General features: G+C 41.6%; 1 protein-coding gene across 4 annotated transcripts in view; it reads left to right on the top strand.

Annotated features, from left to right (window-relative positions):
- LOC127631742 (neural cell adhesion molecule 1-like) overlaps positions 1–15,970 on the top strand; it is a 155,029-nt gene that overhangs the window by 134,462 nt on the left and 4,597 nt on the right. For all 4 annotated transcript variants that reach the window (XM_052110031.1, XM_052110030.1, XM_052110032.1 and 1 more), the window contains 2 exons: positions 2,471–2,666; positions 6,827–6,943. In XM_052110031.1, the coding sequence (XP_051965991.1) occupies positions 2,471–2,666; positions 6,827–6,943 (313 nt within the window). The remainder of the gene's footprint in view (positions 1–2,470; positions 2,667–6,826; positions 6,944–15,970) is intronic.

Raw genomic sequence — 15,970 nt, 5'->3', positions numbered from 1 at the left:
CTCTCTCTCTCTCTCTCTTTATATATATATATAAACAGTATAGCAGGATAAACACTATGTAGCTGATATAATAATAAACAACATTAACATTAACAGTAAACATAAAGTATTGTACATTATATTTTAAGTGGTCTGTTTATTATATTAGTAGTAGTAATGAGGTCACACACTAGAATGTAAATGGAACTTTTCCTGAGAAAGACCCAACTTTTCCTTTTATCCTCACGCTGCCTTTTCTTTTTGAATCTTTCTGTTTGTTTTTGTTGAAACTTTTCTGTTTCTGTGTTTGATGTATTTTTCTGCCTCTTGTTTTTCTCTCTCTCTCTCTGTTCCCATTTCCCTCTTTCCTTGTTTCTCTTTGTTGTCCCATCGTTGTTCCCTGGCTTGGATATGGACGGATCATCATATGCACACATAACGCAAACCTTCTGGTGCCAATACTTCTTTCATGTTTTTAATGTATATTGTGATCTTGTTTCTGTGTTTGTGTTGTGTAGTAACTCTGAGCGGTTCTTCAGTCTCCTACACTCTAGTGTCCCTCCTGCTCTCTCCGTTATTGCTGCTTTTGCTTTGAAACTGTAGTAGACATTTTTTCTCCTCATGTTGAGGATCTTCTGCATGATTTGTTTCTGTACAACTCTAATCCATGTGCTGGGAACACTGAGCCTCAGATCAAAAGTAACGCAGTTTACAACTAAAGAAAAGATAAAAAATATACATACAGTACATGTCAGTTTCAGATGACCAAATCCTTTTGACAGTGCTTTTTATTTAATGTCATTAAAATAGTAACTTTTTGTAGCACATCCTATAGACACTTGCACTTTACACTTACAGTAAAGGCTCCATGAAATTACTCGACGAGCACAGTTTTATTTCCTGTGTTGATATTTTCAGTTGAAACAAGAAGTTTTGGTTAGACATTTCAAAGGGCTCATCTTTTTATTTGTATTTATTTCTTTTTTTATAAATGGCCAAAAGCCTTTAGTTTCATCTCAACCATGAACCATTATTGGCTAAGTGCTAATTAGTTGCAGTGGGGAGGGGCATTCTCAATTTAAAGATCATTTGGAATCTTTGTAATGCAAGATGAGTCATCAATATTTTTGGTCCATTTATCTGGGAGAGAAAGACATTTTTAACACTCATATCTGCTAGAGGATGATTTCGTTCACTTTTAGAAGTGCACTTGCATATAACTGGTTTCAAAGCTAATAGACATGGATTTAAAGCCCCAAAACTCCAAATCTGACTTCATCTGTCTTTAAAGGTGGAGTGTGTGATTCCCGCAAAATCACTACTGGCACCAAACGTAATAGCAAAATAATGATTCTAGTAATTAATCAACTATAAGTCATCATCTCAAAAAAACTTGACAGAAAAACAATAATAATGCATGGTCTCTGTGGGCTTCCGGATGTTTGTTTGGATCATTATTTTAGAAATTTTGTGTGGTGTTGCAGAAATTGTGCACTTAATCTTTAAAGAATCAGAGAATGAAACTCTTAAATTTGACTGTCTTAATATATTTAATAGACTTATCTTTTTCTGCTGATTTTTGAACTAAAATTGTACAAATCAAGTAATTTGGGAACAAACTTTGTAACAAATCTTTCAGATGTTATTTTGTTACTTCAAATACTTTTTAAGGCTTCTACATTAATTAATTACTGTATACGAAACAGCAATGTATTATAGTCACCGCTAGGGCTATTGTTCAAACATGTGGCATTATTAAATTCCTTTCTTTTTTACATTAAACTGAAGTGTGTTCTCTTATTGTTCTCTATATGTAATGTATGTCTTCGTGACTTAGTGATAAGGCTTTTTTCTGTCTTCTAAACATCTGTCATACATTAACAGCATTTATTTATGTTGTGACAGTTCACATCATGTCCTCATGATGTTAAAAATCACTGGTGTTTACCGGTAAGTCACCTTTTTTTGCTCATGACGGTCAAGCAAATGCCTAAACACAAAAACCTGTTAAAGGGTAGTTTACACAAAAATGCAAATCTAGCATATTTTACTCACACTTATGTTGCTCTAAACCCGTATGACTTACTTTCTTCCATGTAACACTAACGGTGATGCCTTAGTCACCATTCACTTTCATTGCATATATTTTTTCATCCAATGAGAGTGAATGGTGGCTGAGATTGCACATTCAGACTAACATCATCTTTGTGTTCCATGAAAGAAAGTCATATGGGATTGGAACAACATGAGTGTGAGTAAAGGAGTGTGAGTGCACAACTTAATGTGAACATTTTTAGCTTTGCCTTGTTGTTGCCCTAACCAAGTTTCTTTGCTTTGCTGAATCCTTATAGTCTTCTGATCTGAAAATAACTTATGCTAACTTGACTGTTACATTTATATTATTTGTGCATTTCTAGGCTTTGTTTTTGGTTTGATGATTCTTCCTGCTCTGTCTCTTTCTCTTCATCTCCCATTCTTTCTGCTGCTCAAGACTCCATAGATGATGGGACAGGTCTGAACACTGGAGTAATTGTTGGGATACTCATACTGGTGTGTGTGCTGCTCTTGCTGATCGTGGATGCCACCTGCTGCTTTCTCAACAAGTGTGGCATCCTCATGTGCATCTGCGGGAAACCAGGACCAGGGACCAAAGGCAAAGACATCGAGGCAGGCAAAGCTGCATTTGTGTGAGTATCTACAGTGCTCTATCACTCAATATCAAATTATCATCGTTAACTAAATCTATTTCAAAGACTAACACACTAAGACTGAACTAAACTCAGCAAAAAGGAAATGTCCTCTCACTTTCAACTGCTTTTATTTTCAGCAAACTTAACATGATTAACATGAATAAAAATAAATGGACTAATGTGTCCCTGAACAAAGGGGGGATCAAAATAAAAAGTAACAGTCTGTATCTGGTGTGGCCACAGCTGCATTAAGTACTGCAGTGCATGGACTAAACCTGATTTGCCAGTACTTGCTATGAGATGTTACCCCACACATCCACCAAGGCTTTTGCAAGTTCCTGGACATTTCTGGGGGGAATGGCCCTAGCACTCACCCTCCTATCCAACAGGTCCCAGATGTGCTCAACATGATTGAGATCCGGGCTCTTCGCTTGTCCTGTCCCGCAGGTGTTATATTCAGATGTACCGATCCTGTGAAGGTGTTGTTACACATGTAACATCTGTAACACTGCCATTTACCAAATCTGCAGTTCTCATGCCTCCATGCAGCATGCCTAAAGCATGTTCACGCAGATGAGCATGGACTCCTGGCCAGCTTTCTTTTGGTGTTTTTCAGAGTCATTAGAAAGGTCTCTTTAGTGTCCTAAGTTTTTATAACTGTGACCTTAATGACCTACCGTCTGTAAGCTGTTAGTGTCTTAACGACCGTTCCACAGGAGTATGTTCATTAATAGTTTATGGTTCATTGAACAAGCATTGAAACCCTTAAACAAAATAAAAAACGATATACACTGGCGGCCCAAAGTTTGGAATAATGTACAGATTTTGCTCTTATGGAAAGAATAATGACTATTACAATTTGAAAAAAAATTCAGAACTTCTTAAACTACTTCAAAGAGTTCTTATCAAAAAATCCTCCTCGTGCAGCAATGACAGCTTTGCAGATCCTTGACATTCTTGCTGTCAGTTTGTCCAGATACTCAGGTGACATTTCACCCCACGCTTCCTTTAGCACTTGCTATAGATGTGGCTGTCTTGTTGGGCACTTCTCACGCACCTTACAGTCTAGGTGATCCCACAAAAGCTCAACGGGATTAAGATCCATAACACTCTTTTCCAATTATCTGCTGTTCAATGTCTGTGATTCTTTGCCCACTCTAACCATTTATTTTTGTTATCTGTTTTTCAATAGTGCCTTTTTCTTTGCAGTTCTTCCCATAAGGCTGCATCCCTGAGTCTTCTCTTTACTCTTGTACATTAAACTGGTGTTTAGCGGGTAGAATTCAATGAAGCTGTCAGCTGAGGACATGTGAGGTGTCTATTTCTCAAACTAGAGACTCTGATGTATTTATCCTCTTGTTTAGTTGTACATCTGACCTTCCACATCTCTTTCTTCTGTTAGAGCCAGTTGTCCTTTGTCTTTGAAGACTGTAGTGTACACCTTTGTATGAAATCTTCAGATTCTTTCGCATGTCAATCATTGTATAGCCTTCATTCCTCAAAACAATGATTGATTGACAAGTTTCTAGAGAAAGCTGTTTCTGACCTTATATTGACCTTAAGACATGCCAGTACTATTACATACTTTGACAACGCAAAAACAAACACAAAGACAATGTTAAGCTTCATTTAACAAACCAAATAGCTTTCAGATGTGTTTGATATAATGGCAAGTGATTTTCTAGTACCAAATTAGCAATTTATCATGATTACTCAAGGATAAGGTGTTGGAGTGATGGCTGCTGGAAATGGGGCCTGTTAAGATTTGATCAAAAATAACTTTTTTCAAATAGTGATGGTGCTTTTTTTTTACATCAGTAATGTCCTGACTATACTTTGTGATCAGTTGAATGCCACTTTGGTGAATTAAAGTACCAATTTCCTTCAGAAACAGCAAAATATGTACATTATTCCAAACTTTTGGCCACCAGTGTATATATTTTATTAAGGATGGTGATGTGTATTTTAAAAACTGATGATGTATTTGTCTCTTCTTTACCTCATAAGTGCTGTTTATGATGTTAGGGATGTCTAGCAGTATGTGATTTTTGACTTACTCCATATAGCACTTTATACTAGAATGTGCTCTGAAGGATTCAAATGTGCCGCATAAGTTTTGTATTTTCCACCGGCTGCCACAATATTGAGTGAAGCCCAACTGAATCACATAAGTTTCGCTCTACGCTGTGCCAGAGCTGTGGCGATCTTATCTCTGGAACACTGCGCTGTGATGGTTCACACAAAAGCACACTATGTTCACCCTGCACAGATGTGCATGCAAGGAACGATATAGCGCTCAACGCAAGATCCATTCGGCAGCAGCTCCGAGTTGACCGACATTCCCAGAATGCCGGAAAAACCCTGAAAAACTATGGCCGCATTTGGCAGATTGGCTGGTGTTAATTACAAACCCTGATGGAAACATTAGTTAATGCACTATGAACTAACTCTTTTTGTACTTGATATTTATAGGCACCACATTGATGACACCACAGCAATAAACCAGCATGCAGCAAAGTGGTTTCAGACAATAACGGCCCAGCAGTCTCTATGAAACATTATAAAGGCAACTCAAAATAAAATCTTTTAGTTGATGCAGATGGCCTCAAATTAAACTATAACATTTAAACTGCAAACTTTAACAAATCCCTTAACTTCTATTTCTACAGTGGAGGCCGTCTTACACAATATCTGAGAGGTTTCAATCCATGATGCTGTATCATAAATTCCAAGGAGATGCTTGATGGTTGTTACAGTTTACAGTGAAATATAGCAGTAAAGACACATTTAAAGCACATTGCATTGTGCTATTGTGCAATGTGTTGTTTAATTGACAAATAAAACTTTGAAAGTGTTTTTTAAGCCACTAAAATCATGTTCACACATGTAGTTCCCCTTCTGTCACTCACTCGACGTTGTGTCGAAGTGACACAAGGGGACACAAGGGGTCTTCCTGGGATGCCAAACGTACCTCTGAACCTGAGAAAAGACCAATGTCAAGTTGGCAGACAGAATTTGCATGCCCCGCCCCGGACATATATGGGTATAAAGTGAAGCGGGGCAGGGAGTGCCAGTCAGAATTTTTCTTCAGAGCCGAACGGTTCTACAACAGCAAGCTGAGTTCACCACTGTTTCACTCACCTCTACTGGCGATAAGCACTGCTGTTGGATTTACGGCGCGTTTCCAGCTGGCGTTCTCTCTCTCTACACGCTGTGCAGTCTATGCCCCTGGGCGCTTAGACAGCGCTTTCTTTGCCTGAAAGAGTGTTTCTCCTCCTAAAAACAGTTTATTTCCTCAAAAAGAGTTTGAGTTCCCACTCATAAAAGAGTAATACACAGCAGGCGTTGAACGTCCTTTTCAGGACGCGTCTTTTTAAAGATGTCTTTCCGCCTCTGTGTAGTTCCTGGATGCAGTTGATTTCTCTCCACTTCTGACGGTCATAAAAGCTGCCTCGCGTGCCTGGGCTGCGATCCCACACAGGCAGCATTTTATGAATGGTTCATGTTCTCAGTGTGAGAACATAGCCATGTCAACATTGCGGTTGCGGCTTTCTTTTCTCATGAGAGAATGCCACTTTAGCCCCCCCCCCGCGTCGTTCCTTCTTGCCACGGGATTGAGGATGACCCGGCTGGGTGTTGTTTAATTGACAAATAAAACTTTGAAAGTGTATTTTGAGTATAGTGCAGTTTCTGATAAAGTGTAAGATGTGTTTTCATAGGCAGATGGAACAATTTGTGGTTATAATGGATGAGAACTAAAAAGATACTGAAACTAAATTAAAAATAAAGATTTTCAAATCATACATTTTTTTTAAGTGATTTATGTACTATTAAAACACATTCAAGCTGAAGAGAAATGTAAAAACCAAAAGACAAAATGAAATAATATTAAACATTATGAAAACTATAGTTACCCTGCTACTGCATGTAATCTATTTAAACATGGATCTCTCTTCAGCTCATATCACACTTAAAACACTCAAGGGCCCTGGATTGTAAAGCATATAAATGTTAAGCATAAATTATTTTCAGTGACATACGCTAAGCCTGCAAACCATCACAAAAGAAACAAGAGCTCCTCTTATCCTTTGTGTAGTGACCTCATCAAACTCTACTTGCTGTATAATGACCAGATGTGTATTCTTTTCTACTTACAGTCAAGATGTGTCTAAAGAGCCCATTGTAGAAGTGAGGACAGAGGAGGAGGCCACAGCCAATCACGACACAGAAGGGCATCCAGAGCCCAATGAAACTACTCCACTGACTGAACCAGAGTAAGCTCAATGTTATGCTGAATTACTGTGCTCAATGACATCTATTAACTTCTGCACTACTAATGGCACAAGATGGAATTGGAAAAATAAAGACTGACATTGTTTGGTCAAACAGATAGTCCGAACCCATTATCAAGCCATTGGTTGAGCCAATAATTTTGGAAGTGTTTACACTTCTGGGAAATTAGCCACAATTAGGCTTACTTATAGTTGTCTCTACACATCAAGCTGGGATAGGAGAAATGGTTTTAACAACAAAACTGAACATAGTGGCTTAAACTTTGGTAATTTAATGTACTTTGCAGTAAAACAGGATATTAGGTGGGAAATTATGTGGGGTGTTTCTTGAATTGATCCATTGGGATTTGGTTAGGATTGTGAAAAGTCGGCTTTGATATTATTGGTTAGCTTTCCCTGCCCAAGTGGCCTTGGTTATGTCATCAGAAAAGTTCTTTCAGACATGCAGAAAGTTGTTACACCTTGATGAAAATCAACTTTTTTTTCTTCTTCTTATAATATACACTGGTGAATTAGTGGGACTGGTGTGTGTATAGTTTGATTTCATCTCATCTTTAAAGAATATTCTGGGTTCAGTACATGCTAAGCTCAATCGAAAGCTTTGTAGTAATATATAGATCACAAAAATTATTTTGACTCATCCGTTGTTTATTTAAAAACAAGAAAAAAAATTGGTTACTGTGAGGCACTTACAATGCAAGCGAATGGGACCAGTCTATTAATGTTCAAATAACCACAATAGCTACAATATGTAAATATTTCACACGTTATCATGATTTTAGCATGACAAAATCACTCACAGGGTTTACCAGCCTTACGTTGTCATGGCAACAAATCTGTAATATTGGATAGAATTTTAAGCCCCTAAAATCATGGTAAGTGTACGGCACTTATACACACTTTTTCAAAAGTATAGCTACAAGACATAAAAACGTCATAGTTACTGTTGTAACCTCCATTCCCCGAGGGAAGGAACGAGACGTTGTGTCAAATGAAGTGACACAAGGGGACACAAGGGGTCTGCCCACCCAGTCTGAGGCTGAAGCGCAGATGTCCGCTATGCTTTCCCAGGCCGTCGTGAACGCGAGGTTGGACTGGAAGCCTCTGTCCCCCCCTCACGGTTCTGTTCTTCCCGGAAGTGCATGACGAGCTGACGCGGTCATGGAGGGCACCTTTTACTGCCCAGAACCGACCCCTCCGTTCATCCGCTCTCACTACCCTGGATGAGCAGGTCGTCCCACTGGTACACGGAGGTCCCCCAGGTGACAGAGCGTTTGCAATCCACTTGTGTCCCGAGAACGGCGCCACCTGGCAGGACCGCCCGGTACTCCCCTCCAGAGCCCGTAGAATGACGTCATCACTGACCTCGAAAGTCTACAGCGCCACCGGACAGTCCGCCTCCGCCCTGCATGCCATGGCTCTCCTGCAAGTTCACCAAGCCAAGGAACTCAAAGATCTGCACCTGGGTAGTTCCGACTCTGACGTGCTGCAGGAACTGCGCTCTGCCACCGACCTCGCTCTCAGAGCCACGAAGGTCACAGCGCCATCCTCGTGGTCCAGGAGCGTCCCCTCTGGCTGAACATGGTCGAGATGCGTGACGTTGACAAGGCAAGCTTTCTCAACGCCCCCGCCTCCCAGCTTGGCCTCTTCGGAGACACCGTCGATGACTTCGCCCAGCAGTTTTCGGCGGTGAAGAAGCAGATGGCACATCTTGCCGGGAGGAGAACCCACATTCTCAATAAAGGGCGATTTCCTCACTTCCTGGGTCATCCTCCGGTGTGCGCTGTTCTCACGGCACCCTGGCCCCAAAACTCTACAGTCCCAGCTCCTCGGATGCAGTTCCCTCGCCTCCGGCCCCACAACCACTCAGCCCCGGCAGGCCAGCACTGACAAGTACCGAAGACGCCTCTCTAGGACCTCTTCCTCAGTCTCTAATCTGCCCCGTGCCGGGTGCGTGGAGCAAGGTAAGTGCTTTGAGTCTTTTCTCAGCACCCAAGCATCGGGATGCTCTTCTGCCTCCTGACGCGCTATTACCTTCTCCCCCCCTCCGCGAAGCCCCGCCTGGTACGTCAAAAGCGATCTTCCCATTAGTGCTCCTCGTGCGGAGTTTGGATGTATTGCTTACACTTCTCAATACATCGCGCTGGCTGGCCAGGACCATACGACTCGTTTCAGTTGAGTTCACTGTACTTCCGTGCGCGGCGAGAAAGCCACCGCCTTAAGAGCAGAGATCACGACCCTGCTCCTCAAGGATGCGATAGAGCCCGTCCCTCCAGCCGAGATGGAGAAGGGTTTCTACAGCCCTTTCTTCATCATACCCCCAAAAAAGCGCCGGGTTGCGACCAATCTTGGACCTGCGAGTTCTCAACCGGGCCGTACACAGACTCCCGTTCAATATGTTCACGCAGAAACGGATTCTTACCTGCGTTCGACAGCTAGATTGGTTCGTGGCGGTAGACCTGAAGGACGCGTACTTCCACGTCTCCATTCTGCCTCGACACGACCCTTCTTACGGTTCACGTTCGATGGCCAGGCGTATCAGTACAAGGTCCTCCCCTTTCGACTGTCCCTGTCCCCTCACGTCTTCACGAAGTTCGCAGAGGCAGATCTTGCTAAGGGAAGTGGGCATCCGCATACTCAACTACATCGATGACTGGCTCATCCTGGCTCACTCTCGAGAGTTACTGTGCGCTCACAGGGACCAGGTGCTCAGGCACATCAGCCATATAGGGCTTCAGGTCAACTGGGAAAGGAGCAAGATTATCTCGGTTCAGAGCATCTCTTTTCTCTGCATGGAGTTAGACTCAGTCTCAATGACACTGCGTCTCACCAACAAGCATGCTCAGTCAGTGCTCAGGTGCCTCTTTCTCTTCGAGCCGGCACAGCGGTTCCTCTAAAACAATTCCAGAGGCTCCTAGGGCATATGGGAGTGAAGGTTCTGAATATGGCATTCTCAGCCATTGCTGCGCCACTCTGCTTTCTGTGGACTGGAGTCTCCTGGCAGCAGGTGTCCAGACGTGTCGTGGTGACCACAGACACCTCTTGACAGGGTTGGGGCGCCATGTGCAATGGGCATGCTGCCGCTGGCCTCTGGACAGGACCCCGGCTGCATTGGCACATCAACTGCCTAGAGTTGTTGGTTGTATCTCTTGCCCTACAGAGGTTTCTCCCACTAATCCGGGGCAAGCATGTCTTGATCCGTTCAGACAGCACCGCGACGGTAGCGTACATAAATCGCCAAGGCGCCTTGCACTCTCGTCATATGTCACAACTCGCCCACCATCTCCTGCTTTGGAGTCAGCCGCGACTCAGATCGCTGCGCAACACTCACATCCCTGGCAACCGCAACACGATCTAGTGGATCTACCAGCTGCAGTCATAGACACGATCAACCAAGCCAGAGCTCCCTCCACCAGGCAACTTATGCCCTAAAGTGCCGTTTGTTCGTCAATTGGTGTTCTTCTCGAGCCGAAGACCCACAGAGGTGTGCAGTTCTTCCTGCAGGAGAGGCTGGAGGGGAGGCTGTCCCCCTCCATCTTGAAGGTGTATGTAGCTACTATCGCAGCTGACTATGATGCAGTAGATGGTAAGCACGACTTGATTATCAGGTTTCTGAAAGGCGCCCGGAGACTGAACCCTCCCCGGCCTAGCCTGTTCCCCTCCTGGGATCTCTCTGTGGTCCTCTCGGGCCTTCAGAGACCCCCCTTCAAGCCACTTGATTCAGTTGAGCTCAAGGCCCTCTCCCTGAAGACGGCCTTCCTGATCGCGTTAGCCTCCATGAAGAGGGTTGGGGACCTGCATGCGTTCTCTGTCAGCGACACCTGCGGGTTCGAGCACACCCTACGAGAAGTGTGGCATCCTCGTGGGCACTGGCCCATAGCACCTACTTAGCAGATATCTGCAGAGCAGCGGACTGGGCAACACCCAATACCTTTGCCAGATTTTAAAATTTCAGGGTTGAGTCAGTCTTGTCCCGTGTTTTGTCAGGTCCGAGCCGGTAGAACTCAGTAACACGGCACAACCGGACCGGGTGTTCCACTTGCACACTGCACCCTTAACCAGTTGATCCAGTGTGCCTTCTATCCCAGGTTTGCCACTAAGTGTCGATCCCTGGATGTTCTCCTCCCTAGCCTTCTGGCCGGCGAATTCAGTGGAGCAATTTGTGGCCAGACCCACTACGAGTTGCAGGTGCTCTGTACTGGGGTCGGGCTCCACGGGCTTAGTTCCCTTTTCAGGCAAACTCCTTGTGATGTATTTTCCACGGTATGGTCCCCCTGTCAGCTGACCCGTGTTTCCCTTGGGCAGTCCCGCTGCCCAGGTCGCCATGCTTGTAGAGTCCCCCCTCATTAGGCTGGACCTACCATCGTGCCATTTCCCACGTACGGTTTCACAACCCTCTTGGTGTATTTGCCACATGTTACCTCCACCTAGACTGGAAAGGATGTGGCCTCCACAGGGTCTTTTCCCCCTGAAAGAATAGAACCGGGAAAGACCGCCTTCCCCGACGCATTTCATAGCGTTAAGATAGCCCCAGCCGCTTCACATCCTATGCGAGAGACATAGTGAGAGAAAAGGGGTGGCTGCCGGGCTTGCTCTCATGCTAGTCATGTAGCGCCTGTTCCCCCCCTCAGGTCAAATTGATTAGCCCTCTGATGTTAATAGTCAATAGTGTATCCCTTTTGCTTGATAACAGCCTTTAGTCATTTGTTGTAGTTCTCAACATGTTTTAGGCATTTCTCCTGAGGAGTCGCAGCCCATTCCTCCTTAGCAAATCTCTCAAGCTCCTCCAGATTTGTTGGTCTCCTGACATGGACTCTAGTCTTCAGTGTGGCCCACAGATTTTCTATGGGATTCAAGTCTGGGCTTTGTGCAGACCAGTCAAGGACGTTCACTTTGTTCATTTGGAGGTAGTTCTTCACCAGAAGGTAGGTATGCTTTGGGTCATTATCATGCTGGAAGATGAAATGTTGACCAAAACCAAGTTTTGTTGCAGATTGCCTGAGATTGCCTTTCAAAATCTTCTCGTATTCTTCCTTTTTTATGATTCCTTTGACCCTGTTGAGATTCTCAGTTCCAGACTCACTGAAATATCCCCACAGCATTATACTCCCACCACCATGTTTTCACTGTGGGAATGGTGTTCTTTGGGTTGAGGACCTGCATGCCTTCCCTCTCCCTTCTTTCTCCAAACATAGGCAACATTTCTATGTCCAAAGAGCTCTAGTTCTGTCTCATCTGACCAAAGGACACGTTTCCAGTATGCATAATTTTTCTCTAGGTTGTCCTTGGCAAACTTCAGTCTAGTTTGGAGGTGTCTCTTCTTCAGAAGTGGAGTTTTTCTTGGTCCGCAACCTCACAGTCCATTCCTATGCAGGGCTCTAATGACTGTCTTCTTTGAGACATCAATCCCAGACTTGGTTAAATCATTCTCTAGTGTATTGGCAGTTGTTCTTGGGTCTTTTGAAACCTCTCTCACCAGTTTTCTTACCTATGTTTTTTAAATCTTTCGCTTCCTGCCTCTGCCAGTCTTGTTCTCTACTGTGTGGGTCTCTTCAAACTTCTTGATAATACTTCTCACAGCAGTTCTTGACACCTGAAAATGCTTTGATCAACGTGTATATCCTTGTCCTGCTTTGTGAGCATTAATAATTCTTTTTCTCAAATCTAAACAAATTTCTTTTGTCTTTGCCATGATGACAGTTTTATTTTACTTGTTTTGCAAGATACTAATCCTCAGTTTGAAGTGCAACTTAAAGGCTTGGGGGTTAATTAGGATAATTAGGTGAGTTAGGGCATTAATCTGGGCAATTTCAGTTTTAATGTCAATTTTCTTACACACAGTTATAAAGAAATTCCCATTCAGCTAATGCTGTTATTAATAATACAAGAGACCTTCAAACTTGGTAAGTTATAGTAATATATCTTTTATTTTGTATTAGTTTTTCATCATTTAGTGACATTTGTATGTATTCCTTCAATAAATATAATGTCTTGAAATTGCATATATTATATTGCATATATATTTTTTGTTACATCTTTGTTGCTTATATGCCTAATTTTTACCTTTTAAAAGTATTTACTGTTATTTATGTTTATTATATGTTGAACAGTTGCTAAAATGGTACTATCTCCTTCTTGACAGCATCCGTTCTATTTGTGATTAGAATTAAAAGTTTATTTTGTTGTTTTTGATCAATAACTGACTGTAATGAACAAAGGAAAAAGAGACATTTAAAAAGAGACATTATTCAATGAAAAATGGATTGTGTGGATTTCGTCTGTAGACTTTGGAAAACCAACATTTTACTCACAACAGGGAGTGAAAAGATCTCTGTGCTGAACTTCACCACTACACTACTCAAACACTGGTGCAAGTGGCTAATTATCCCTGACATTTTTATCCACATACGCGCATTGTTACAGAAGCCCTGAACCACACCGTGGTTGTTTTTTTTAAGGTGTCTTTGTGCCTTCCTGAGCATATGTCCTACTTTTTTCTAACATTTTGTTTTCTCTATCAAAAATATATTTTTCTCCAAAAATAATAATAATAATAATAATTTTTTTTTCTCCCACAAAGGTTTTTTTCTACTCAAGAGGCAACACATGAGACTTTTGTTTATTTAATTTGTTTTGCTTGCTAGCTAACAATTAGCATGCAGTTATTCATTTATATGAGCCCATTATAATTATTATTAAACATCAGAATATAGGCTATTACACAGCAGGAACATTTTATTCCAAATTTGTCAACCAGTCTTGGAGGTCCTAAAGCCCTTACTTGACCGTAGATATACAGTGCAATGACATATGAGCACAGGTTATTGTTACTACTGGGAAACTCAGACATATAACCAAGGATGGATTAAGAACTGAGGGGCCCATGGGCCGGTACACCATTGAGGCCCCATGATGTGTCACGTGTCTACGTTCACTTTTATGCGCTACAGGATGCTTATCAGATTTGTTTGGATTTTTGAAATTGATGGAAGAAAAGTTTGGAGCAATGGCTTACACGACTAGTTATATGTACTTTTTAATTATGAACCAAGCTATTTCATTTTGCCACAACTTTGGAGGTATGCTTGGGGTCATTGTCCATTTGGAAGACCCATTTGTGACTGTGCTTTAAATTCCTGGCTGATGTCTTGAGATGTTGCTTCAATATATCCACATCATTTTCCTTCCTCATGATGCCATCTATTTTGTGAAGTGCACCAGTCCCTCCTGCAGCAAAGCACCCCCACAACATGATGCTGCCACCCCCATGCTTCACAGTTGGGGTGCTATTCTTCGTCTTGCAAGGCTCTATGGTAATTGCTATGGTAATTATGGCATAACAGTTAAATGATTGTTTCATTAGACCAGAGGACATTTTTCAAAAAGTAATATCTTTGTCCCCATGTGCACTTGCCAACTGTAGTCCGGCTTTTTTATGGCAGTTTTGGAGCAGTGGCTTCTTCCTTGCTGAGCAGCCTTTCAGGTTATGAGGATATAGGATTTGTTTTACTGTGGATATAGATACTTGTCTAACTGTTTCCTTTAGCATCTTTATGAGGTCCTTTGCTGTTGTTCTAGGATTGATTTGCACCTTTTTCACCAAACTACGTTCATCTCTAGGAGACAGGATGTGTCTCCTTCCTGAGCAGTATGATGGCTGCGTGGTCCCATGGTGTTTATACTTGCATACTTATGTTTGTACAGATTAACATGGTACTTTCAAGCATTTGGAAATTGCACCCAAGGATGAAATAGACTTGTGGAGGTCCACAATTTTTTCTGAATTCTTGACCAATTTCTTTTGATTTTCCCATGATGTCAAGCAAAGAGGCACTGAGTTTGAAAGTAGGCCTTAAAATACATCCAAAGGTACACCTCCTATTAACCTCCCAGGAGCTAAATTAGGCTTGAAATCATTTTATGGAATTTTCCAAGCTGCTTAAATGCACAGTTAACTTTCTGACCCACTGGATTTGTGATATAGTCAGGGTTGGGAGTGTTACTTTTGAAATGTATTCCACTACAGATTACAGAATATATGCTGTAAAATGTAATTTGTAATGTATTCCATTGGATAAATACTTTGGATTACTTCTTCAGCACTGGTAAATTTTTTTTCACTTCTTTTGACTATGATAATTCTGCCAGTACAGTAAGACAAAATGCACATGTTAAAAATACACTCTCTGAAAAACCTAAATATCATATACAGTGTTATTTCTAAAAGATGAATCAAATTGATTTTACAGGAGAAAAATACAAAATATATTATCAAGAATATGATTTTTGCCCTAATATCAAAGAAATGATGATCTAATGTGAATTTTCTTGATAAAAAAATATGATGGTGTCTGTTAACATGTGCATGTAAAATGGCTAGAAATATCATTTTAGCATAGCTTAAAGCTGACAATTTACACAAGGTTTATTTCTATTTCTTCTGCTCCAAACTTACTTCTCTGTCTGCTCGTATGAATGTAACACATCATAAGAAATTGTTTCACTGCTGTTCAAATGCACTCTTGATCAAATAATTTATATGTATTTTTTCCAACTAAATATTAAATGAAACAAATGACAATAAAATGCAAAGTAATCTCTTTTCAAATTAAAATGAATGTAAATTAAAAGCGAAACAATCTATCGGTAAACAATTGTTGGAAAAATGACTTGTGTCATGTACAAAGTAGATGTCCTAAACGACTTGCCAAAACTATAATTTGCTAATATGAAATCTGTGGAGTGGTTAAAAAAAATTAGTTTTAATGACTTACGTGTATGTAAACTTCCGACTGTGTGTGTGTGTGTGTGTGTGTGTGTGTGTGTGTGTGTGTGTGTGTGTGTGTGTGTGTGTGTGTGTGTGTGTGTGTGTGTGTTTGTGTGTGTGTATGTGTAATGATGGATGAGTCAGTTACTTTTTGTGGTAGTCAACATTAGGCCACAAATGCTGTCGATTAAGCTTAACTTGTATTAAACCTTAAACCTGGAACATTTCTTTAATCTTAATAC

The sequence above is a fragment of the Xyrauchen texanus genome, chromosome 38 (assembly GCF_025860055.1).
Source record: "Xyrauchen texanus isolate HMW12.3.18 chromosome 38, RBS_HiC_50CHRs, whole genome shotgun sequence".
Lineage (NCBI taxonomy): Eukaryota > Metazoa > Chordata > Actinopteri > Cypriniformes > Catostomidae > Xyrauchen > Xyrauchen texanus.
The sequence above is the reverse complement of the archived record's forward strand: the minus strand, read 5'-3'. Positions and strand labels throughout refer to the sequence as shown.